The following is a 26,083-nucleotide window of genomic DNA, read 5'->3' as shown; positions in this document are numbered from 1 at the left end:
GAAGCACTATATAAGTCTAAGCAATTATTATTATTATTATTATTATTATTATTATTACACATACTAAAAAACTTTCAAAATACCACAATAAACATGAGGCTGTCAATTCAAGGTTTTTGTAAGCAGTTTTTTTATGAACTGCTTCCCTCATGGAATGTATCCTAGTGACTGAGGGGTAATAGAAAATGATACATAGTGGTTTTGTTAGTTTGTGCTCAACTAAGTGTAGACAGCTTTTTCAGTTTTAAATTAATTCCACACATATCAATGGTTATTTCTGCTGAGGAAATACATGTACAAAAAACTACATTTCCCAATGACCCACACACATAACAATACCATTTAACACATACTGTACAATATTAGTTAGATCAAGCAAAGTAACCTCAAAATGAGTAAGAGGAAAGTTACTTTTAGTTAAGGAGTTAAGGAATTCCATTAAATAATATCTACAAATATGCATACGTTAACTATTACTGCCTTTCTTGTAGATTACCTTCATGTAGATGCAATTATTTACACCACTGTTTTGCTAATATCAATAAAATGATATTAAAATGTTTCATGCAGTGCATACCTCAACAATTTAATGCTAAATTGCAACACTAACAGTTTCAGTTGTTTTGATTAGTGTATAGTCAGGCCATGAAATTCCTTGTTTTCTGAGAATTTCAGTGAAACCAGGCACATTAAAAATTCAAAAGGTCCAATCCAGGCTCAACTCGTGGCATGTAATCCTCTTTTCAGAACATAAAATACTATAGACTTTATGGTACACTTTAAAGTGGTAGCTAGACTATGTATTTTATATGTTTATATTTTTATATGTTTGTATGTTATACTTTCAAGAAATATGATTAGTAGACTTAAAATATATCAGATTCAATTAAGCTACATCTAACACAACAGATGTTTTGAGATGTGAAGTGCTGAAAGCAGGGTGCTGAACTAGACTGTGGAGTACCGCAGAGTGCTTTCCATAAACACTCTTTGTCCTATTTCTGATTGATTTCAGTATTCCTACCACAAACACATATATTTAAGATTTGTAACACACTGCAGGCTATTATTTTAAGAGATTAATATCACTTCAGGTAATACCATAGCGCTTTGTAACTGTTGAAAAAGCAAGCATTTAATGACATTTGTGAAAAATAGCACAAAAGGGTGAAAATTTGCTCCATCAATCTACAGCATGAAATGGATTCGCAAATACTCTTTGTGTTTACGGAATGGATTATGAAACTGATTTTCTATTCTTTGCAGCACTTCAATAAATTGAATTTGAAAAAATGATACATTTTTATTTATTGGATTGGAGATTGTTCTGCACAAAAGTCAAACAGATATTAAATAAAGATAGAGCTCTGTATAGATCATTACATCTTGATTTGCCCTGAAGCATAATAACAAGGCACAGTCTTGCCAAAACATTAATGTAGTACCACAGGTAGCTAATCTTTTTTCCATTAAAAATAACTTATTTGTTTGATACATAGTTTTATTAATTATCAACATATTTTTCAGGTTTTTGTTGGCAGGTTTATTATTTATATTCAATTAATTCCATTATTTTTTCCTTGCTTAACTTAATGATGATGAAAGTACTTACTGTTATATACTATGAAAGGTATTTTGGCAAGAGAGGATTGCATTACATTTTTACTTTTTTGCTCCGAAGATATTTTTATCAATTAATATCTAGTATGGCAAAACAGAGTGACTGTTATCCCTAACAAAATAAATGATAAGTACCTTTTTTCAGTAGTAAATTATATATGAAGAGGAAATACTTCCAAAGTTGCTTGCATAATCGTTCTAAACTCAAGACATAACTCAAATATTCCACCACGGACATCTCAGACAGAGGCTGATGGCTTCTTCTTTTAGCCTCTATTTAAAGATTATGCCATCTTTAAGCAGAGTACCACTTACAGAACAAATCATCATAAATTTCATTGACATATTAGGAAATAAAAAGTATTTCCCTTAAAACAAACTCTGCCGTATGTATTCTAATCCAATTTTATTCTAAGCAAATCCTGCTTCCTGTGTGTATTTATAAACTAATGCATGACCAATACAGGACACAGTCCAGTACTGTCATACTGTATATCAAATCACAAGATATCTGACCATTATCAGAAAACCACTTAGTCCTGGAAAGGGTCCTGGCAGCCTGTAGCCCAGAAGCATGAGGCAGAACTACACCTTGAACAAGATGTCAGTCTGTTACAGGGCATGCACATAAATCACAAGTGAATGATTTAGCAACTCCAATAATCTAGGCAATATCTCGCTGGAAGGTGAGAGAAAACTAAAGCACACACATGCACATGGGGTAAGCATGCAAACACCACACTGGAACAGAAGGGATTCCAGTCTGGAACTGAACCCAAGAACCAAGAGCTGTAACTGTAATGCCTCATTGCAGTCCCCAATCACAAGTTTTGATTTCCCCCCCAAAACCACTTCACAAGGTGCAAAACAAAACCCCTTTGGACAGAGCCTACCTGTCTTATTATTGCTTGACACAGAAATTTCAGCATGCAAGGCGCCAAAAAAAATGTTACAGCAGTGTCTAATAAAAGAGCCCAGGCACTCCAAACGATTAAAGCTTGAACTCAAGGTCATTAGCCCATCCTTCAATCCTCCAGGACAGAGTGGGCAGGAATAAGATGGATTCACCCAGCCCCTGCTGCAGTATCTACTGCCAAAGACAAAGACACATGTCAAGGGAACGTCTGTGTCTAGTGGATTAATTATGGCTCAGTGCCCTTCTAGAAAACCAGACAATTAGCAATTTAAGTCTTAATTGTCACATACTTTTAAATTGCTGGATCTGAAACAGTGCAAAAGAAAAAAATGCAATGATTACAATCTCAATGTTGATTATGATTATGTTTTTCCCTAATGCTCTGTTATGCTCTTTTACAGCAGATTCTCCTTGGTCAGCATGTTAGTGGCTCCTTACAGTAGTTGCCAAATGGATTGTAGCCAAAGCTGCCTTTTTTAGCAGCCTGTGCAAAAGGTATTTATAATTTGTTCTATCGTGTCTTGTCCTGAACATTGAACATTCTTCTCTGACAGCAGCACTGGTCAGTATTGAGATAGGAGCCCTTTTAAAGATTTGGGATCCTACAGGATCCTACAGTACATAATGCAAGGAAATATTATTAATAACAATAATAATGACCTTTAATCCTACCAAGACACACAGGACGAACTAAACAACTAATCATGTCACTGAATTGCGCAATAGCTAAAATTTACAGTACGGACCTCATCTTCATTAGCTTCATATTACATAGATCTATCCACAATATTTTATCTGAGTCCACAGCACAGCATAACATATGACTTTAAAGCTTTTAGTGCCACTCTGACTTCAAGTCATTCAAGTTTTCAAGGATAAAGGAGTAAAAACCAATACAAAATGTGAAAGGTCTTTTTCTGTTACCAGGGTTCCCATATGTTGAATGAGCTTTTTTGCAGGGAGTGGCTAATCGTTTTGTATGGATCACTGGTATGAAGGCAGCACAGTCACAAAGCACTTCCTTCTAATTCATTCACGTAACAATTACTATTACATGTTGTTGTACTCCCAATTACTGAATTACACACTGCTTGCAGAAATGACATGCAAACCAAAACCAGATTTCAAAGAACATCTCAGAGGATTTCTAACCATCCTCCACTATTGCAACACATGTTTTATGTGAAAGGAGTTTTCAGTTTCAGCCTGACTAAGCAAGGAGGAAATTAGCTTAAAAGTAATACTTCCCAATTTGATGACCAGACTTTTACACAGATGTCCTTACTTGTGTTTTCAGCAGCCTGACTTGCCTATTATCAGAGCAAAATAATGCAGGGATGCTCTGTCTACATTTCAGACTAGGTCTGTGGGTGACCTCCTTTTAGAGAAGGTAAAGACACAACAAACACTGCAGATGCTGACAATATTGTCAATGTTGCTAGAAGCAGAGAAATGTAATGCAAAAATATCAAACAATGGGCTGTGGTAGATACAGTAACTGGGTCAAAGCAGCACCTACAGACTGTGAAAGATTTTGTCATCTTCCTTATAAAGGATTATCTGAATGTTTACAGTTTATATTTTTGTATCAGTTTCTATAAATAGACAAATGACTGAAAAAAATAAGGATCATGAACATCTCATTGTGATATGTACGACATGTCTGAAAATAAAATACAGAACTAAAGTATTGAACAATGCAAGTAATTGCATTGATGATTTCTTGTCATAAAAAAAGAAATAAAAAAATAATTGGATAAGGCTGACATTTAAACATTATGTTTAAATGTAACAGTGCATCATAGATTAAAAAATGCAGCATTTGATATAGATAGGTGTTTAGTAGAAGAAGCAAAACCGAATCAATTTATGCAAAAATGCTTGTCTAAGACAATTTGTTAAGTGAATTTCCTTGATTTTCTTTGGCCATTTTGATTTATTAGAGAGTAATCTCTTCCTTTCCAAAGAAAAACAGAAATGCTTTGTATTATTGATAAAATAGTTTTATTTTCTATAACTCCTTCCTTGCCAAAACATCTGAAATCACTTTAACATATTAATTTAGAATGTTAAAAGACATAAGGAATTACAGACATTAATTGTGAATATATCAGCATGCATGCATGTTAAGAGCAGCCTAAAAATATGTATATCTGTGTAATACTGAACAACACATAAATTCCTGTATTAGACTTGTTAATACAGTACATCTGATTCGGTTTTTAGGATGAGAAAAAGACAAAAATTATGTTTCATACATGTTGTGTTTATGACATATGTAAACACTTTTACATTAAAATTCATTTTATAGTACATTTAGTAATTCAAGTCAAACATGAATGTTGCCAAGAATTTCACTTCAGTCTCATCTACTCCTGACATTTATGCACCTCCACTGCAGCAGATTAAACAAATTGATGGTTACAGGTAATTAACCAACCTCATATCCCTCTGCTGAAACCACTTTATGTTTCATCCATTCCCTTTCGGAGAAATCTGCCCAGCATACATATTCTGCTCCATTTAAAGATCAACAAAATGAAGACTCTCTTTATACTGTTTCTCAGACCAAAAAAGAGAAGATATTCTCCTATAATTAATTGGTCAGCTTGCCAAGCATACATGACCTCTGTACATTGGATTCACAGGATTGGGCAAAGTGAACAGCTAACAAGAGTTTTCATTTGTACAGTACTGTGAGCCGTGCTCTAGATACTCTTAAACAGGCATTTGACATCTTAAAAAAAAAATCAAGATGGTGCATTCAATAACAAACAGCTGTCAATAATTATTCCTTAAGCCAGGTTCATTCCTAAGAAACAAGTTTCATCATAGTATCAACTATGCAATTAAAAATACATATGAAAATACAGTAGTTCTTAGGTAGCCATTGAAAAAAATAACAACCAGTACATAAGCCAGATAGAAAAGTGGATCCCATAAAGGTTCTTCTTATGTTGTTAAAAGGAGCCCTTTGATTTTTACTCAATATACACTAAACACCAGTATTCTTTAGGACTTTTTTATGCTACACAATATGCCAAAATGTATCACCTCTAATCTATTTTAGAGTATCAAGTCACTATTTTATTTATTGGTTTGACCACCTGAAGTGTTAATTATGTTGATGATGCAGAAAACAGAGAGGTTCTCGTCACTCTATCTACAAAACCAAGGCTTAATCTACACAGGTAGTTTTTTACTAAAGAAACTAGCACATTAAGCATTTGACCACCATCATCTGTACAATTAAGAAAAAATAGAGGAGTACAATGTATGCTTCGCCTGCTTCAATTCTAGGCTTAATATTATAACACCCACCTCCAGCTAGTGCCTCAATAGTTTCACTCTTATTTTAATTCATATATATGACTGAATGTGCTCTACGTTAAACTACTCAAAAGCCATTTTTAACCAAAAACTACTTGGCTAGCCAAGCCAAAAGAGATATGATTGTCCTCGGTTGCAGATTTCGTCTTCCATAGGACGTTTGTGCTCCGCCCAGGCATGTCTCCTTGGGAACTGTGTGAGAGGAGTTTTATCTTATCCACTAATTAATTTAATGATACATCTGGCATGGTGTAATCCCAAAAGAGAGGCCGAGTGCTTAATACAAGGTCAGGATTCTCTGCATAGCAAAAGATTAAAGTCTGAGTAGATCAAAACATCAATCTGGGCTTCTGGAAATGTTAAGGCTCAAGCTGCTGTAGCAGTCATGAGGCCTGGATCAATAACGTCAAGAGGTACAACTGCCTGGGAGACTTGCAATTTGTTTTATACTTTCAAGTGACCCATCTTATACATACACATTTCACAGCCCTCTCCTGTTCTGACCTTCCTTTACTCGATGCTTCTGTCCTTGATATACTATCCTTTTTCCAACTGCTTTATTCAATACAGGGTGGTGGGGGAGCTGGAGCCTATCCTGACTAGCAACAAGCTCAAAGCAGGTTACACCCCGGATGGGATACCGGTCCATATCAAGGCAGAAACACACAGAGACACAGACATTCTGTGTAGGGCTAGTTTTCATAGAAGCCAGTTAACCTACTATCATGTCTTTGAACCAGAGCACCTACAGGAAACCCACATAAAATCTTAAAATGGCGATTAAACGGCAATGGCCATCAACAGACATATTAGATCATTTTTTTCTAATTTCAGTTCTCAGAGATATTATTAGGCTCACTCCTTCATGCCCCTATTGTGTTTATGCATTACTAGCTGTTGTAAACACATTGGATTCGCTCTCAATCACAAATTCAATCACGTGTTCTGCAGTGTGCTGCTGAAGTTGTAGCAAAGATACATGGTGGGAAACAAAGTGAGCATATTCTGCTCTCACAATTAGATGTGTTTTAGTACTGTAATTGTAAGGAATGCACATTTCCAACAATTCACCTTGCATTTATGAGCATATAAACACGTCAAAGGGAGACAGTAATAAGGTATAGTGTTCAGGGCTCTGGACTCCACCCCAAAGGGTTGTGTGGTAAAATCTCAGGTGAGATACTGCTGTAGTAGCCTTGAACGAGGAGATTCACTCAAAACGCTTCAGTAAATGCCCTCTGGAATAATCTGGTTACCAGGTTATTGTTAGAAATGAGAGTTCATTCTTGGTGACTTACAGGTGGAATAATAACAACAATAATAATAATGGTAGATTTAGCACAGTCTGCATAAAAAGCCCGTGAGCCTGGTCAGTACCTGGATGGGAGACCTCCTGGAAAAAGCTAAGGTTGCTGCTGGAAGAGGTGCAAGTGGGGCCAGTAGGGGGCGCTCACCCCACAGTCTGTGTGGGTCCTAATGTCTCAGTATAGTGATGGGAACACTATACTGTAAAAAGGCATTGTCCTTCGGATGAGACATAAAACTGAGGTCCTGACTCTCTGTGGTCATTAAAAATCCCAGGGCGTTTCTAGAAAGGAGTAGGGGTGTTACTCCGGTGTTCTGGCCAAATTTCCTATTGGCCCTTACCAATGATGGCCTCCTAATAATCCCCTTCTATGAACTGGCTTCATCACTGTGCTCTCCTCCCCACTGGTGCTGCACATTGGTGGTGGTGGAGGGGAGTCCCCATTACCTGTAAAGCACTTTGTGTGGAGTGTTCAGAAAAGTGCTATATAATATACGTGTCAGGAATTATTATTGTTATTATTGTTGTTGTTGTTATTATAAATAATGTAATATGCAAAAGGAGTTATCATACAGTACATCAGAATATTATATAATCCAATTTGATTTTACCCAATAGAAACAAGGCAATATAGACAAGTTTGAAAACTAAAGTGAAATTGGTTGTTATTGGTTTTGTTACTACATAAAAGGCTTCATCTTAATTTACTGGAGGCACCGCATACACATAGTTTGATTTCATTATTCTCAGTTCTCCAGCTCAGCGGGTGGGTAATAGAAAATTGCCACCTCAGACATTTCTTGCTAGCTAAAGTTTTTAAATATTAATAAAGCTGCCGTTAAATATTAATACCCATGGCTCTTTACTAATAAAGAGCCTTGGTTTTTCTGAGTTTACATCCGCTTCTGATACTACTCCTGCATTGTTCACACAATGTCTGTGGGGTCTCCTCCAGCTACATAGCCAAAGCTCTACGTCGCTAATGGTAGGTGTCTATGTTAATCTCATATTTTCTCAGAATGGCTCCCCTGATTTTTCTGTAGTCCAGAGTCTCCTACTACCTAATCAATGTCTGATTAGTCCTGTCCCATTCTGGCAGGAAATCAAATTAATGGCCCACTGCCTTCTGTCCCAAGAACACGCTGTAGAAGTTCTTCAAAGGTGATCAGTTATTGTTCAATAGCCCGACACCTCATGTTTTACCAGCTTTGGTTCTCTCCATCTTCCAGGCAAAGGCACTGCATTTCAGCTTGGTTCATCCCCCACACTTTGCAGCTCCATGTGTTTCTATCTGTGTTCCTGTTTAGTAGCTTCTGGATTATCAAGAAATATCTGGAACTTGCCAGTTCTTCTGCTAGCTCACCCTATGGCATGTTTTCTAGAACTAGCAGGTCATTTTCAGATTTTGGGATCTCCTCCATTTTGGCATCCCATGTCACCAAATGTGAAGTGTGTGCCTAACATGATTGGCCTGTAATTCCATGGGAATCACACTAAGAAATGCAGGATTTGCAGATGAAACAGGCCACGGAGAGTACGAAACAAAACAAAGAAGACAAAAGTGAACAAAAAGTAGGACGCTAGATGACAAAAACACCTAGTGACACTTAATCTTCATCTCCTGTCTCGACAAAGTGAGGGACAAGTGCTAGAGGTGTCAGACAAATAAAGTGAAAAGCTAAAAACTAATTGCATAGACAAAGTTCACCCTTAACCAGCTTCTCTGCTGAACCTTAGAACAAGCCTGTCTGACAGATTAAAATATTCCCTGTTTATCCTGGCTCTTCCCCTGAGAGTAAACTAAACTAACACCTAAACATTGCCATTAAAACACATATAGGGCACAAAATACATCTGCTGTACAACAAAGAGGAAGTATAAAACAAAATATATGTTTACACCTTAATGTAACCAATGATGTTTTTTGTTTTTGTGTCATTTCTAAATGTAAATACAAAATATGCCTCCCTGGTTTATTACAAATTGATATGGCCAGGTTTTAGAATCCATAGGGTAGATACTGTAGATTGAGAGTGTTGCCACTATTATAAAGCTTAGCGGGATTAGTATCCATAAATACATGAACAGAAATGTTTGATCAAATTTAGCTGGGTGCACCCAAATGCTAGAACTTCCATTTAGGAATTTTTGTTCAGTAAATTAAAACCTGTTTGGTAAAATACCTTTATTTTAAAATGTATCCTATAAGAAAATCAAGGTTAAGTTATTTTTTTTAAGTCACAAAGTGAGGTGAGACCATTATATAATTCTATGTGCACCTTTCCATCCACATTTACACTAGCTGCAAATACTACATCGAGAACTTATATTTTGTACGTTTGCATACAGTACAGTAGTTTCTTTAAACAGGGATGTAGGCTGCTCGGTCACAAAGCTCCAGAACAAGCAAAGACATTATGTTATTATTTAAAGAAATGAGAAAAAATAATCAACGAATGAAAAAAAAAAGTAAGATTATTGTGTTGGGCATTACTGTCCTTTATCAAAACACAGAACTGAGTACTTAAAAAATGTCATCACATACAGGTAACTCTTTTGGATGCAAAAGTGGATACTGAATAGAAGACAGAGAGTACAGAAAAAAAAATAATGCTCAAATTGGGATCACATAATTAGTGGAGTACCACAGGGATCTGTATTAGAGCTACTGCTCTTCCTAATTTATTTCAGTGACCTAGATAATGGCATAGATAGTAAACTAGTGAAATTCACAGGTGATTTTCAAAATAGTAGGAAACAGTAAAATAAACTTAAAATGCCTTTCACAAAATTCAACACTGGTGAAATGCCTGGAAAATGATAGTTCATGTAGACAAGTGCAGAAACATGAACAATGTTTATGTGGACACGTAATCTTTATCTTCTAACTAAACAAAGCGAGGGAGACAATGTTAGGTTAAGTGATGCATTTAATTTCCAGCATGTGTGGTTAAAATTCAATGGAAAGACTTCATTTAGAACAACTATGATCATCACAAAATCACTATTGCTGGATTCAGTCCAGAGTGGAATCATCAGCTACATTCCTTAAAGTAATCTCCTACACTGACAGCCTTAGGGTCTTGGAAATTGATTTTTTTAGTCATTTTAGTAGGACTACAAGGGGACCTGATTCAAGTATTCAAGTATACAATGTCCTTAAAGGCACCGACAAAATAAGCCCATTGAACTCATCCATAATCAACAGTGAAACAAAAGCAAGAGGATACAAATTAAAACTGCAGGAAAGGACATTTAAAATGGAGCACAGGACACACGTTTTTACATTTTGTCTTTTGGCCTTTCTTATGTTTCTAATCAATATCAGTGAGTAACTAATACCAATGTAATAGCAAGGTCAACTGGGCAAACCTACAGGATGCATACAGTACATTATGGATAGCAAGTCTTGAATTTCACTTGGATTCAAAATGAAAGTGCCTGAGGATCAGCCTGTGGAACCCCTTAAAGGTTTGCATTATTGACCAGTCTACAGCCTTAGGGCCTTGGAAATGTTAAGTTACTACACTCTAGACGTTGGAGTGATCAAAGTGATCAAATAGCCATTTTGTGTCAGCCTCTGTGTTGCTATAAAGCTCTTGTGAATGGCCTCAACATTCTATACGGATTGCTCAGCTTTTCAAAACATCTGACCCTTTGCTAGGGATCTGTAACATATTGTACAAAGATGCTCACTTCTACACCTTTTCCCTCCATCAATCAATGTTAAAAGCTCTAGAGGAAAAGCTGCTCCACTTTTTGTCTCTCTCAAACCTGAAAGCTAATCAAATGTTTTTCAAAAGTTTAAACACAAAATGCTTCTTATGTCTTTCACACCTAATTATTTTTCTTTTTGTATGGCATCTTCATACTCTAATAAAAGTTGAAAGCTTTTTTATTGCAAAGGATTATAATACTTAATAAAATAACCACTACCCAACCTGAAAAGGCGACCCTCTCATATTATATCTACTTACTGTCTGTGGGCTTTCAAATGTGACGGGACATTTAATTTTTGGGGGATTCATCATTTTACGGAATTACAAATGATGGAAATTGTACAGACTGAAAACACACCAAAATTTAAAAGGAAAAAAAGGGGCTGTATTTTGTTACAAGTGGGTGGTCACTGAGGTGCACCAGTGATCTATAAGGCAGCAGAGCAGTAGTGAGAGTTTCTGTGTGCAGCAGACAATGGTAAATAGGGTTGTGGGTTCTACATCTGCAGTAGTGTAAACTCTAAAGCAAGCCATTTAAGATCTGTAACAAAACGGCATTCTGTGCACTTAAGTCACGGAAAACGCAGCATAGAGTTCTTTTCACCGCTTGAAAATACAGCCATACAGCACAGATCAGAAAACCACAGATATAAAGGAAAAAGCCCTACTACTCACCATCATAGTTGACTATGATGATAGCCAGCATGTAGTCCTTTCCCAGCATGTTGGAGCCCAAAGATGAGCAGTTTTCCAGCCTTGAATTGGCTAGCCGCAGTACATCTCACTCCAGCCCAGCTGCTGCCAAGACAACTCTACCCGGAGCACTTCTGCAAACAGGGAGAGCAGATCAAGCATGCCAAGGAGATTAAGATTACGCACCCTGCAACCTGTGTAGCCACAGAAAGAGTAATTAACTCAAGCCCACTTCTCGGAAACTGCTGGTGGATCGATACAGCCGTGCTTGTGGAGCTGGTTCACTTCTCCTTGGGTATCCTGTGTTTAATACGCCTGCAGCTCCCACTTCGTCACTCCCCCTCGCCTCCCCTCTGTGTCCTATCCTCCCATGACTGCCTTAAGGATGCCTGCAACAGCAGCACATTGGCTGCAGGTCAGTGATGAAACACTGTTACACAGCTTTCTTGGATCTCTGGATTGCCAATAGTAATGCTTTTTTAGGACAAAAATTCATCCACTGGGCTGCATGGGAAAAAAAAAACCCAAAGCATGATTGCCATTTCCAGGTCAGAATTATGATGAGAGGCAAAGTTAATAGGATTTAATTTAATTTGGAGCTTGTAGCTGAGCATCTGCTGCAGTGGTGTAACTGTGAGCTTAATAACGTGGATCAAGTTTATACAAAAGCGGCAGCCACTCTCATATTAGTCACGGCTATGGAACAAAGGACGGGCAACTTTGTTGTTCCTTTGTAGCAGCAACAGCATTAGCATTTAGAGGCTTATTAATAGGGGCAGCATGGAGACGCAGTGGTTAGCATTGCTGTCTCACAGCGCTGGGGCCCTGGGTTCAATTCCAGACGCGGGGTGCTATCTGCGTGGAGTTTGTATGTTCTCCCCGTGTTCACATGCGTTTCCTGCAGGTGATCCGGTTTCCTCCCGCAGCCCAAAGAGATACTGGTGGATTACTTGTCTTCGGGGGAAACTGATCCAGAAGTTTGTGTGCCTGTCTGCCCTGCACTGGACTAGCATTCCATCCCGGTGGTATCCTGCCTTGCATCCATTGCTTCCCGGGATAGGCTCCAGCTCACCCTACGACTCTGAAATTGGATGAAGCGGTTCAAAAATGGATGGATGACTTATTAAAAGCTGTATGCATTCCAGAGTTAAGATTATGTTGCACAGTATGTTATTGTTAGCAACTTGCATCGTTGCTATTGATAGCAGACAGAAAACGAAAAAATACTATTCTGCAACCAATATTCATGAGATTATTTTATTTTATATTTTATGAGAATATTTTATTTTCATAGGGATTTTAAAAATACTGGGACAAAGATTTTGCTAGCTGGGTTCACAGCAGCCACAACAATAGAGCAGAGTGTGGGCTGATGCACATCAATATCTAACTTGATGTTTTTTTGTACATTATCAGCACACATTTCAAAAGAGACAAAAACAGGAGCTAGATAATATTAAAGCCTGATTTGTGGAATACAAAACCTTTATTTCATTTACTGGTATATTTTATATAAATCATCTGAAAATAATGTAATATGAGACTCAAAACAGATTGCAGAATGTTTAGGTTTTGGGCCCTAGATCTTATTTTTGCAAACTGTGCTGTATGTGCATGGAATGACCAGAAATGTACATGGTGTTAAGGGTGAACTGTTAAATATCTGGACTGCTGAGGAATTGAGCCAACCCCAATTTATTTCTGTTTTTCAAAGTTAAATTAACAATGGTTGGTAAAATGAGCACAGACATTCACAGTGTTTTTTTTCCTGTTTTACAGAATGTTTCAGAGGCAGATCAGCAGTTATTATCCCTTTTGTTAAAACAATTCAAGACTCGTTTGCTATCTTACCAGATTATTTAAGAGAAAGTAAATGTTTCACAATTTTCTCCTACTGCCATAAATGTATGAATATCTTCCAACCTTCTACAATGTCGATATATCTGGAATACCATAATGCCAGTTGTTTTCTCTAAAACTCTTCATTAAAATTTCTGTATCATTAACTGATGATAATTTTTTTACATCCTAGTCTTTATGTACAGTATATATAACTTTCTTTTCCATCCAAAAGGGTAGAAATTATTCTTTGCCATCACCTGTACAAAACTACAAAAAATAACACTCAACAAAAAATAAATAATCATTGAAAACAAACAACAGATCTAGCTATTACTACCACAAATAAAACCTCCTCTTTCCCTCAACAATCACTTGATCAAATGAATGAGAATAAAGAGAAAATCCCTTGATTTATATAATAGTTTTATCTTAATAGTTTTAATAATCAGCTTTTAGAGGAGAATTAAAACGTGTCCCAATTCATGAACTAAGGAGATATGTCTGTTTAAGAAAGTGAGGAAAATGTTTTACTCAAAATATATAGAATTAAAAAATAAAAGTGTTGATAAAAATCATCTAGACAAACACACTTTTAAAAGAGCTAAACTGTAAATAAAAGCTAAATGACATCTGTGAAAATAAAATTACAACAGCCAACAGTACAGTATACACCAGACTATAAAAGAAAGACTATAGTTTTGCAGAAGTTAAAGCTCACACAATGAAGAAAAAGATGATATATGACATCCTCATATCAACACATTAGAAACACTGCACTGATTGTGTTCTTCAAATGAAAATAAGACCGAAATTCACCTTTTGTTCATCTGTTGCTCACATGTTGGTTGCATCAGTGGAATGAAATTTTAATCAGTCATCAAAGCCTTAGAGAAAGCAGGGGGAACAATTCTGAGCTATATCATAGCCTTTAACAGCTATATCTCACATATCTAAATATCCATCTAAATCTAAATGGACAACTGTGATAACTTTAACCACCAATAATATATACAAGTTAAATTCACTTACCCCGTTGAGTCACCACTTCCACCACCTTTGTGTGTTAAAAGAAAACAATGTGCAGGTGCTGATGGTAGCAGCAAAAAGAATTCTAACATTTACAGAAACCGTTTGTTGGCTTTTGAACAAGAAATTATTTCCCTATTTATTGGGCTGCTCTTCACCATATTTCTTGACAATAAACCAAACCATATGGTCAAATCAACCGAGGATTCCAACAGGATAAAAATCTTAGACCAAGTCAATTTACTGATTTAAAGCCAACTGAGTTGGCATTTTATATGCTGAAAAAAAAATGAAGGCTGAATGCTCCAACAATAGACAAAAATTCATAATAGCTGCTCAATTTTGATTCACAAAGTCAGTTGAGCTCAATGGATGGTAGACTTCATGCAGCTACTGCTTCAAATGCAACTATATATTGACTTGTATACTCACAAATCCACTTAGTGAATGAGCTCCAATACCAATGGTCCATTGAAATCACTGGGTTGTTTGAGTGTGCCTTTGTTTTAATATGATCAAAAATATGCAGGTACCCATTCAAAAATAAAATAATCTCATGATTGCAAATACAAATTGCTTGACTATAAAGCAAGAAAAACAGGTTTGTCGTTGCTGTTGCAGTACTTTTGGAAAACAGTAGCTGCAGAAACTCTCATTTGAAATAAATTAGAATTTGTGCAATGGTATAATGTATTAAAATAAAATAAATAAAGGGTTATTTAATATTAAATATAATTAAAAGTTAATTATAAAATTATTAATCTAAAATTAAACAAAAAAGCTATAAAATTTGAGAGCTTGAAAAGGTTACTGCTACTCAGCTAGTGAGCAAATGTACAGAGATATGGAAGGAGTCATTAAAAGCAACAATACTCATATAACATAAATACCACAGCAATCTAACTTGTTATTAACAACTATTATTTGGTCAGCACATGTTACAAAATATATTTCATTGCAAAAAGCATAGGAAATGTAACGGGAAAGGAGTAAATAGCACTCTTTAAATACAACTGACAGATTTTGAACAGATCCACCTTAACAGAAGGTGGGCTTTGGGTGTTTTTCACGTTCCGTCATCACACTAACTCAACTCTGCAGCTGCCAGCAGCATCCTTTCATCACCTCCATCTGTTCCCATAGCAACCAAGGCCTAGCATCCAGACTGCAGCAGGGGTAATCACGACGAGAGTGGATTACAACTAACAGTTAAAGCACTCCCCGTGAATAAGTCTACTGAGGATTTACCAACAAAAGAGTTTTTCTTCAGAAAAAAAAAACATATCCCCTTGAATACTGTCACACTTACTTCTGTGCCCAACAGGGATTTTAATTTGTGTTTATTTGGAATGTATTTATTTGTAAATTTGTGATGTATTTGCAAATTATTTATAAACAATCAACATAGATTCACCAAAAGAGAGCAGTCCTGCTGAAATATGGATTCAAATTGACATTTCAGTGCAACACATTTAGAATTAGATTTTAACAGTGCTTTGAAACATTTTACTGTTTTGCAACACAAAGGTAAAATACAACTATTATTTATAATATATTTAGTTAAAGCTTTTATCCATAGCATAATGTATAGTGAGACAAATGAAAACAGGTAAACAAGTAACATATAAATGAAAACAGGAACTTATCACTTTAAATACAGAAATACGGAATAGATCTTAGTTCATTTTAACACACATAATGCTTTTTAGTGATTATTAAGCACAGTTCTGCTAAGTCTCTGTCTAACCCCTGGCTTCCTTAAAAGTTTTTGAAGTTTCATAGTATCAATGCAAATATGCAACCAAGAAAATCTGTTATCGCAGTTAGCATACCAGCCCTTCAGGGAGAATTTAGATAATGTGCAGATGATTCCCATGAAAGCATTGTGATACTTTCTAATAATCAGAAGTTGAAATGGTTTACTAGAGATTTTTTTCTAAATTAATTTATTAAGGTAATATGTTAAACTCAACATAATACATTGGAATTTTCTTCATCATGTAAACGTTGAGCCAAAAAAGACACTCATTCACTGGTGAGGTAAGAGTTGCAAAGACTATATGGAACTGTCTTTGCTCCCAATACAGTAGGTTTAATACATAATCATTAAATCATCCATTTCCAGTGCAGCAATTTAGCAAGTGATTTGTTAAATGAAGTCTTCTAGACTTTGTTAGGAATCAAACTATCAATCATTAAAGATGAAAGTTTCCTTGGGTACTTTACATCATTAATTGATAAACAACTTACTTGTGTTCCCTATGATTAGAAACAAATTATTAAGGGTGACCCTAAAAACCTTTTGGACTGGAGCACTCTGGAGCACAGGTAATGTCCTAGATTTCTTTTTTGATTCAAATTTCTTTAAAATGGTAGGAAAATCCTCTTACCTGTTTACAAATTTTGAAACATTTATAGCATTTTCTTTTCAACTACCAAATTAAGTTTTGTAACAAAAGGACCGGGCAACTAGTTGTAACACACAGTGACAGGCTAAATAATTGGTTATGTTGCACAAGTACAGCTACTGATAAACTAGCTGTCCAAAAACATAATCTGTAATCTATAAATTGATTTGTTGATTTTACAACAGGCTCTGGGTTATGGTTTTCCATGGTGACCAACATTTTTGTGGTCTTTTTCGGCAAACATAAAAATAATAACAATGATTCCTTACAATTACTGTACATAGCGCTATCCTGGACACTCCACTCAAAGCTCTTTACAGGTAATGGGGACTCCCCTCCACCACCGCCAATGTGCAGCTCCACCTGGATGATGCGACAGCAGCCATAGTGTGACAGTAAGCTCCCCGCACACCAGCTATCTGTCTGGAGAACAGAGTGATGAAGGCAAATCATAGATAAGGGATTATTAGGAGTCCATGATTGGTAAGGGCCAATGGGAAATTTGGTCAGGATGCCAGGGTCACACCCCTACTCTTTTCGAGAAACGCCCTGGGAGGTTTAATGACCACAGAGAGTCAGGACATCAGTTTTTCGTCTCATCCGAAAGACAGCGCCTTTTTACAGTATAGTGTCTTGTCATGATTCTGGGGCATTAGGATCCACACAGACAGCAGGTCAATACCTGGATGGGAGACCTCTTGGGAAAAGCTAACATTGCCGCTTGAAGAGGTGGTAGTGGTGCTCACCATAATGGGCTATTACTGTTTTCCTCCTCGCTAATAGTTGATGTGTGCTTAGAGTACTGGTGCACTTTGGCTGCCATCACATCATCCAGGTGAGGGCTTACTTATAAAGCACTTTGAGTGGAGTGTCCAGAAAAGCTCTATATATTATTTTTGCAGGGCACACACACTCACACCAGGGTATAAAATTATCCTAAAAGCAAATTAACCTTCCAGTCTCTGGACTACAGGAGGAAACTGGAGCACCCAGTGGAGAGAATACAGGTAGCAGCCCAGGTCTCGGGCTGAACTCAGGGCCCCAGCGCTGCAAAGCAGGAATAATGACCATCGCGCCACCATATTGCCCTCTCACAAATCTGTTACACAAGACGAATAACCACTGCGGCACGACAACACTGCGACCCTACATTGAATGAAACTGTTAGAAGATTATTGAATGTAAAGTTTTCAAGTGGGTTTCAATAGAATTTTACTAGCTTTAAAATATCATTTTTTCACTTTGGAATATTTTATCGTTTTTTCAAAAATGGTACATGCTTTTTTGCACTTCGACACATTTTATTTGCATTCTCCCTCAAAATACTACTATATTTCTGCTTTGTACCTAAAACCGACTGCATTTTGGTCTGCATACCTACTCAACTGCATCCGGTATGCATGTTTTTGTACAATAATACGATTAAATGTAAAAAAGAAATACAATTCTGCTTTATATGGTTACATGAATTCAATACCGAGCCCCAGATATGTACTCGCACTGTGTTTCACCCGCACGTATGACCAATACTCACACTGCAACAACTCTACGCCTGCACATAAGGGTAACTAATCGTGCACAGAGTACAAAATACAATCCATCCAGACTAAACCAGTCTCCCCAGTTAACGAGATGTCAGTTTCCTATCCCAGGGATTCCCTTGTGACGAGCTAACATGGCGGAAGACAAGGTGAGTGTGTGTTTTGGATTAAAAGAATTCCCTTATGTTAGTGCAGTGTATTTTGTTTTATAACGATTAAGATCACAGGCATTTGTGTAGTGGGAAGCGGCTGTTTTGTGTAAAACAGAGGAAATTCTAACTTTATTTCAGCCATTTTGGGACATATATTTAACACGTATCATCTTGCTCATGCCTTAAATAGACCTTGAATGCTTACCCTGAGTATGGACGAGTTATGCCTACTTGTTTCATTCAGTCATTAAATGGGCTGCAATACTGTTTTTTTTTTACATGTGTACAGGAGAACGCATATGGTTATGCATAGGAAAACTAATACAATGATTATACAATATTACAGTATATTTCACTGACACTTTGAGCTTCCCTTTGTAGACCTGTGTAATCAATAGTAGATAATACTTCAGTACCTGCTGTATTGTTGTTAAATATTGTACCGGTGAAAGATTAACAATAAATCTATTTTCGTCTAAATCTAGTGGTTGCAGACTAAATATAGATGTTTTGAGATCAGTAGTACTGGTGCATACGCTGTGTTGATAGAAAAACCGAATTTGTGAACGAAAAAAAGTTAACGATGAACCACGCCCGATGACTTAATTCTCACCATATGAACGTAATTGCGATTCGCATTCCTTCTGTGGTATACCACAAGAGAAGAGCACCCTAGTGACTGTATTATATTAAACATTAGTTAGAAAAAGGAAGCATGTTTTTCGTAGTGCTATTCAGTCATTTTAAAAAATCTAGCTTAATAACCTTAACAGTAAAATGGCTTGCAAACGTTGTCTTTTTTCCTCCCTACGAAATCTTTCACATGTTGTTTTAAGCCAAGCCAAAACAAAACAGTGAAACCTGAGTACATGTAGATTAGTTCTGAACGTTGTAGGAAGTCATACTTTGTAGGATTTCCAGTTCTTAAAACTCTGGAAGACCCGAGTAGGCATAATACCATATTTTTAATGCAGATACACGAAGGGACATTTTCTTGTGGTTCGGTGCAGTTTTTATCAGGTGTCCTTGAATTGACCTTTTTCAGAATGTGGTTGGCAAACTTTTTTTTCTTCCTAGCAGTTCTGTCCATTGTTGTTGAATTGTGTTTGGTAACCTATTGCCTCTATGCATGTACTTGCTTCCAAAAGTCAATCTCTTTTACTGGTTGTGTGATAAAGCATAATCAACTGATTTTTTGTCCTTGAAATAGTGTCAAAACTACACAATAAAATATGCCCTGTGATTAGATGTTAGTCTTCAAAGGTGCGTTTTACAGATGGCTTTCTTATTTTTTCTTAGTTTTACAAATTCATGCCTGTCATTACAAAAGTGTGCATATCTTAATGTAGTACATATATTCTCCAGCCTTCTTTTGAAATGAGGCTACTGTGTACTGAAACAAATGAATGAGGAGGAACGTGCACTTGTGAAGACCTGTGTGATTGCAAACTTCTTGTAGTGCCAGGGAGGGAAATTCAAAGAATTGGAAGGGGGTGAATGTTTGGTTTGTGGAAGTTGACAAAAAAAGATTAAATATATTAGGCTTATCAAAATGTGATACATTAAAATGTAAATGTCATTTTTTTTTGGTTTTCTGAACTCAGGAGAAGTTACTTGTGATATGTTTTGAGTAAACCAAATACAAACGCATTCTGGTATTAGCTTCTGCAGGCCTGCATTAAGCATGTTATTTTCTGGGGGATATTTTGCATGTTAGTGGGTATCTTCGGGTACAATCCCCGGTTTAAGTGCACATGAGCTCACCTGGCTGAAATGGATTTGTTGCAGGATCCTCTGAGGAAGCTGAAGGACCTTGCTCAGCTCAAAGATCAGCTGGAGGATATCCAAAAACGAGTGGAAAGCGAAGTGCAAGCAGGAATACCACAGGTAACTGTTTGTTCTCTATTCCATCCATGCATCTAATCCAATACCATTGGAGATTATATATAATTGAACTCCACTTATTTTTTTAAATCACTTTCACACTATAGGTAATAAAAATAGTGTGCCTGTCTAAAATAGTAATAAGCATGGACAGTAGGGAGGTTAAGTTTGAAAGACTTTGCTAGAAACCATTGTAAGCCTCAATTGTCACATCATTTTCCAGGAGTTAATCAAAGGCAGCTCTTAAAATGAAATAAAACAGAAGTCAGTACCAGTAAGCACTTTCCATTCTCCTGAGACCGCATTCTCACACAGACGCAGTTGATCAAGGAAAACCGCTGATTTCCAACACTGTTGTTTTCATTTTTTAGGGAGGGAGCTTGCTGGCATCTCCGTTTTTGAAGGGGTTCCTGGCAGGCTATGTGGTAGCTAAGCTCCGCTCCTCTGCTGTGCTGGGGGTGCTTGTAGGAACCTTCACGGGAATCTTTGCCGCGCAGAACTATGATGTGCCCAACATAGAAAAATCCGTTAAGGACTATTTCAACTCCATGAAGAAAGGGCCCAACTGACCAGGAGAGGTGCTTCTGCAGAGGGCTGGCACATGCCGTGCCTTTTCCTCGACTCCAGAAAGGGTCCCCAACCAAAGTTATTTCTGGAGGACACCTGTTTTCTATTTCCTTCAAACTAAATAATGCTTTGATATATTACTTGGAGGGGTGCAGTCCATTCTAGGACACAGCATGGAAGCTTTGTGGGCTAATGCATGGCAAAAACGTAGAAATCAGGGTCCAATTCATACTGTAAAGCTGATCTTCAGAAAGTGCAATAGTTCTTCTACTGGGCAATAATTTAGACCTATGTTAATTCCTTTGTAAGAACTTTTTTAAAGTGCTTATGCAAGAATACAGTTTGGGTGGTTTGACTTTAAGAATTGAATTGCCTTAAAGACGTTGCCCAGTGCAGCCTAATTTATCATGAATCTAACTTCTGTACAGCGGAGCAGTAATGTTGGTTTGTTATTGCCATCACTGTTTTGAATAGCTGGACAAAAGTACAAAGCAGATTGAAGAGATCATCTCATAAGACTTTACAAACTAATTGTTGCACACTGGGGAGTTTCAAAAGGCTTTTACTGTGTAATGGTAATTGAACTTTCCATTTTGTCAAGCTCATTTCTTTACATGAGTCAAGATTTGTATGTTTTTGTTACATGGCGTCAGCCAGTTAGCAGGGCTACTGGTTTTTTTTTTCTAATGAGACATGGTTAATAACTGAGATGCAAAGAACAGTGCAAAAAGTCTAAACAAGTTTGTTTTACTGCTGTTGTAAGTTCTCAATCAAACCCACCTTTTTAACTTAAAAGGTCTTAAAAGGCTAGCTAATTGTAGAAGACTCCTTCTACTGGGTTGAGTGCATGTTTAGATTATCAGTATTTTTGGTATTACAGAGGCTTATGCTGAAGAAAAAAATATTAAGCCTTAACTGGTTGAAACCACTATCACAGTGTTTTGTAGGTAGTGTGGATGTGTATACTGATTTCTAAAAATGATTGTGATTAAAAAAGTAAGATCTTTGGATGTCTCTACTCAGCAAAAAAGCAGGTTCACACAAACTGGATGGCTATTCCTTCTTGTTTTTTCTGTCTTTATCTATGGCTCTCATGCCCCCCTGATTACGCTTTGTAAAGTAGATGGTAAAGTCCCCTTTAGCCCCTCATCCTGTGTGGTGCTGATAGAGCTAACCAAGCTTCTGATCTCCTTAGGGCTGCTATTGATCCAGGATTTGCACTCCCTACAAGTCACTCTTTCCTGGGGTCACATGGTTCCTTATGCCTTTCCAGCAGTGCTGTACGCAATCAATAATAATTTGGTGGTCTATATGCAGCTCTACATGGACCCTAGCACATTCCAAGTCTTGAGCAACCTGAAGATTATCTCCACTGCCCTGCTGTATAGCCTCTTTCTAAACAAACGCCTACTGCCAGTCCAGTGGTGGGCAGTCTGTTTGCTTATGATGGCTGGAGTGTGCCATACCTACAGCAGCTTGGATCACACTGAGGAAGAAAAAGGAGAAGCTGTAGTAGGAACACAGTTTCATATCAGTGTCCTGGGTCTTCTTTTAGTTCTCTCGTACTGCTTTGTGTCTGGCTTGGCTGCTGTCTACACTGAGCTTATTCTGAAGACTCAGCGACTGCCACTGAACTTACAGAATCTCTTTCTCTATGTGTTTGGAGTGGCAGTGAATTGCTGTGCCCACTTTACCAATGCTGGCCCTGGGTTCTTTGAGGGGTATTCTTGGGTGGTTTGGCTGATTGTGGCAACTCAGGCACTGAATGGCTTGTTCATGTCCCTTGTCATGAAACATAGTAGTAACATCACACGCCTCTTTGTCATTTCTTGCTCCATGCTTGTGAACGCAATGCTTTCTGTTTCCCTATTCAGTCTTCAGCTCACACCTCTTTTCTTTGTCTCGGTTGTATTGATTGGTCTGGCCATTTACTTGTACTACCATGCTTAAGCAAAAGCTATCCCGATGTCTTTAGTTCAAGAACAAGATGGGGCAATACTGATGGACTTCACTGACCTGCCCACCCATGAAACTATTTTTCCATACACCTCAAGTACCAACAACATAAAGGTGGATCAGGCCAAATGAAGGTGTGTGCCTCACCGATTTCACCACAAGCAAATGGAAAGAGAAGAGAAGGCAATGGAGGAACTAATCCCTGTCATATCGCCAGTAGCACTAAGCCAATTATGTGCCAACATTTCAAGGAATCCAGTGATTATCATCTGATGACTGTATCAAGCCAGGACAGATATTTCAAATGGGAGTACATACTTAGTTTTGGGACTCAGTTTGCAAACTGGAGCTTGGCTAGAAGAGACGTCCTTCGTCCTTTATTCCTGGTAGGAGTCACAACTTTGAGGTGCAATAAAAAAGCCTGACATCCAAAGCATTTCTGCAAGAAACATTTATAGTTTTCCTGGGGAAGAAAAGTGTTTAGTAGACTTGGGTAAGACCAGTCGAGATTATAGCAGCACCTTAGCAAACTATTGTTTTTTAAACAGTGGTTTGGAAAAATCCCAAGAAAATACAGTTTCTTTTGATTGCCAAAGTTCAAGAGGATTCTTTGTTTTTGTAATGACTTTATTGCTTATGACTTTTCATGAAGATGGTGCTTTTACCTTGGGTCTGAATTGTGTTTTATTTGATACTCTTAAGCATCTTTACCATCAGTTTCCAGACAATAAGCCAATCATATTTTTGTTATTCTGAAATTGTAGGATGTCTCAGTGACTGTTACATGCCATATTCATTGCCTATTTTTTGAGTTGCCTTCTTTTGTCTCAAACATCATAAGTCCATAACTGTTGTCTAAATGCAGTTTCCATATGCTTTACCATATTGTTTGGCCTTCAGAACTGCTTTATTTTTGTTAAGGGCTCTGCTAATAAATAAAGTGCTATTTACAGTTCTTTCGGTATTTGATTTTTTTATTTGAGTTGCATATAAAGTGTACATATTTTTTAAAAGCCACTAATAAATGTGAATATTAAGACACTAATTACAGCAATTCACAAGGACTAGAAAATATGTATTTTATAGAAATCTAAAGCAAAAAATAATCAATGGTACTTTAACATTTAATTGAAAGCAAAGAAAATAAAACCATTCTGAAGATGTTTTATTTAAAATATATAAAAATTCTGTCCAAAACATATCCTTGAATCTTTTATACTTCAGATACTGGTATATTTTATTTAACTGGATCTGTAGACAGTGTGCAGTTTCTTTCAGGCAGTATGCAGTGTCATGATATTGACAATGGACATGCTGAAAGTGTTTTTAATTGAAGTTGGATCTATTGAATACAAACCCAGTGTTGCTTTAGGAACATAATAAGAAGGCCAGGAACAGCACTCTAATATCTAGCACCCCTGATACAACAGCCACTGGTTTGAGGTTTTCCCTTTGATCAACTATTCTAGCACTGTCCGTTTGGCTGCTGGTGTTGAGAAAACCAAGAACAAGCAAGATTATCATCTGTCCTGTCCTCTAGAGTCCTCACTCTTTCATCTATAAAAGGGTAGTATGTGCTTCACTGACCAGTGATGCCCAGCTCTATCACTCCTCCTGTCTGTCCTGGTTCAACTGATCCACCCTGATCCTCCTCAAAGAACTACAAAACCACTGGGCCTGGCAATGACAATTGGCAATTAGCCTCCTGTACAGAGCTAAGCTTTATTTTCTTAAGTATTCATTACTTGCTGAGTCATGCAGGCCTATAAGCCAGCTCAATCCATTACTGAGAGACCACCCGAACCGTGCAGTTCACCTTCACCCTCTCCTATAATGAGTTGAGACATAGACTGAAACCTTTTTACTCCTTGTTGACTTTTCTTATAAGTCTCGCAAAGAGTGACCAATTACACACAGAAATTATCTGTCCAGTTCTTTTCCCTCATATTGAATTTTGTTCCCTCTTGATGTCTAATTACTTATTAAGCACAACTGTGTCTCATTCCAGTTTACCCATAGATCTTTTTTCTAACTCTTTCATTCAATCAGAGAGGCAGGGGAACTGGAGCATATCCCAGCAAGCAATTGGTGCAAAGCAGGGTACACCCTGAACAGTACACCAGTCCATTGCAGGGCTGACAGACACAAATACAGACACACACTTACACCAGGACAGGGCCAGTTTTCCAAGAAGCCAGTAACCTATAAGAAGATCTTTGGACTGTGGGGAAAAAATAGAACACATGAAGTAAACCCACACAAACACCGGGAGAACATACACACTCCACACATGTAACACCCCATATCCAGAACTACATTCAGGGCCCCTGGCAACAATGGTAGCCACTGTGCTACCCTCCTGATATACAGTACTTCCTTAAAATGAATGTGATGTCTTACTCTTTGTAAATATTTTTTGAGAAAAGTTAACCTTGGAACAATATTCCTGGGTCTGTTCTGACCAATGACAAAACATAAACAAGAACTTTCTCCAATTTGTTAAGAGACACTTCAACCAATGTCAGGTTACCTTCTCATTTGTAAATAGATATGACAGTCCTTGTAGGCTTTGCTTCTGTATTGAAACAAAGGTCATTTAAATAACAAGCTATGCTTTAAGAAAGCAGGAATAAAACAAAGGTAATTAAAAGGATGCTTAATTTCATTCAATTAAATATCTATGCTTTTCACTTGCTCTTGTTTGAATTCTTTTACAGTTCCAATTCTCCGTGGGAAAGGATTTAAATTTTCAGGTTTGATGTATTATTCAAAATTCTTACATGTCAAATTATTTGGTTTTTTTTCAAAGAGGAAACCAGTGTAGGAATAGGGCTGGTAAGTCATTTGCACAATTTCAGTATTCATCTATGGAGTAACTTCAACATCCAGACACATAAAGAACTTTCAGTATGTGGACACATGAGACATGAACTCCTTACCAGTTCTGGATATAATCAAATACAGTGCTGTGATAACAGAGAACTGAATCCTGTCAATTTGTATCCTCCTCCATGGGTATTACGCACTGTGTTTCTTTTTTCCTTTCCCTCAGTTGACATTTTGACTGCCAGATCAATTGAATTAGCCCCACTGTGCGCATGAAAGCAGATCATCCTCTCCCTG

General features: G+C 37.2%; 3 protein-coding genes across 3 annotated transcripts in view; 2 read left to right on the top strand and 1 right to left on the bottom strand.

Annotated features, from left to right (window-relative positions):
- The window catches only part of apbb3 (amyloid beta precursor protein binding family B member 3), a 29,751-nt gene extending 17,840 nt beyond the window's left edge, over window positions 1-11,911 (bottom strand). The window contains exon 1 of the mRNA XM_088932124.1: window positions 11,567-11,911. Within this exon, the coding sequence (XP_088788250.1) occupies window positions 11,567-11,615 (49 nt within the window). The 5' untranslated portion in view covers window positions 11,616-11,911. The remainder of the gene's footprint in view (window positions 1-11,566) is intronic.
- Window positions 11,912-18,481: 6,570 nt separating this feature from the next.
- On the top strand, window positions 18,482-23,915 carry LOC148821157 (SLC35A4 upstream open reading frame protein-like). The gene is made up of 3 exons (XM_088932123.1): window positions 18,482-18,550; window positions 20,342-20,440; window positions 20,809-23,915. Exons 1-3 carry the CDS (start codon window positions 18,536-18,538, stop codon window positions 21,004-21,006), a joined length of 312 nt encoding a protein of 103 aa, XP_088788249.1. The 5' UTR covers window positions 18,482-18,535; the 3' UTR covers window positions 21,007-23,915.
- Window positions 21,983-23,915, top strand: LOC148821156 (putative UDP-sugar transporter protein SLC35A4). Its single transcript, XM_088932122.1, has one exon. It carries the CDS (start codon window positions 21,983-21,985, stop codon window positions 22,952-22,954), a length of 972 nt encoding a protein of 323 aa, XP_088788248.1. The 3' UTR covers window positions 22,955-23,915.
- Window positions 23,916-26,083: the final 2,168 nt, after the last annotated feature.

Source organism: Atractosteus spatula, chromosome 14 (assembly GCF_055471065.1).
Source record: "Atractosteus spatula isolate fAtrSpa1 chromosome 14, fAtrSpa1.hap1, whole genome shotgun sequence".
Lineage (NCBI taxonomy): Eukaryota > Metazoa > Chordata > Actinopteri > Semionotiformes > Lepisosteidae > Atractosteus > Atractosteus spatula.
Note: the sequence above shows the minus strand (reverse complement) of the source record. Positions and strands in the feature narration are given on the sequence as shown.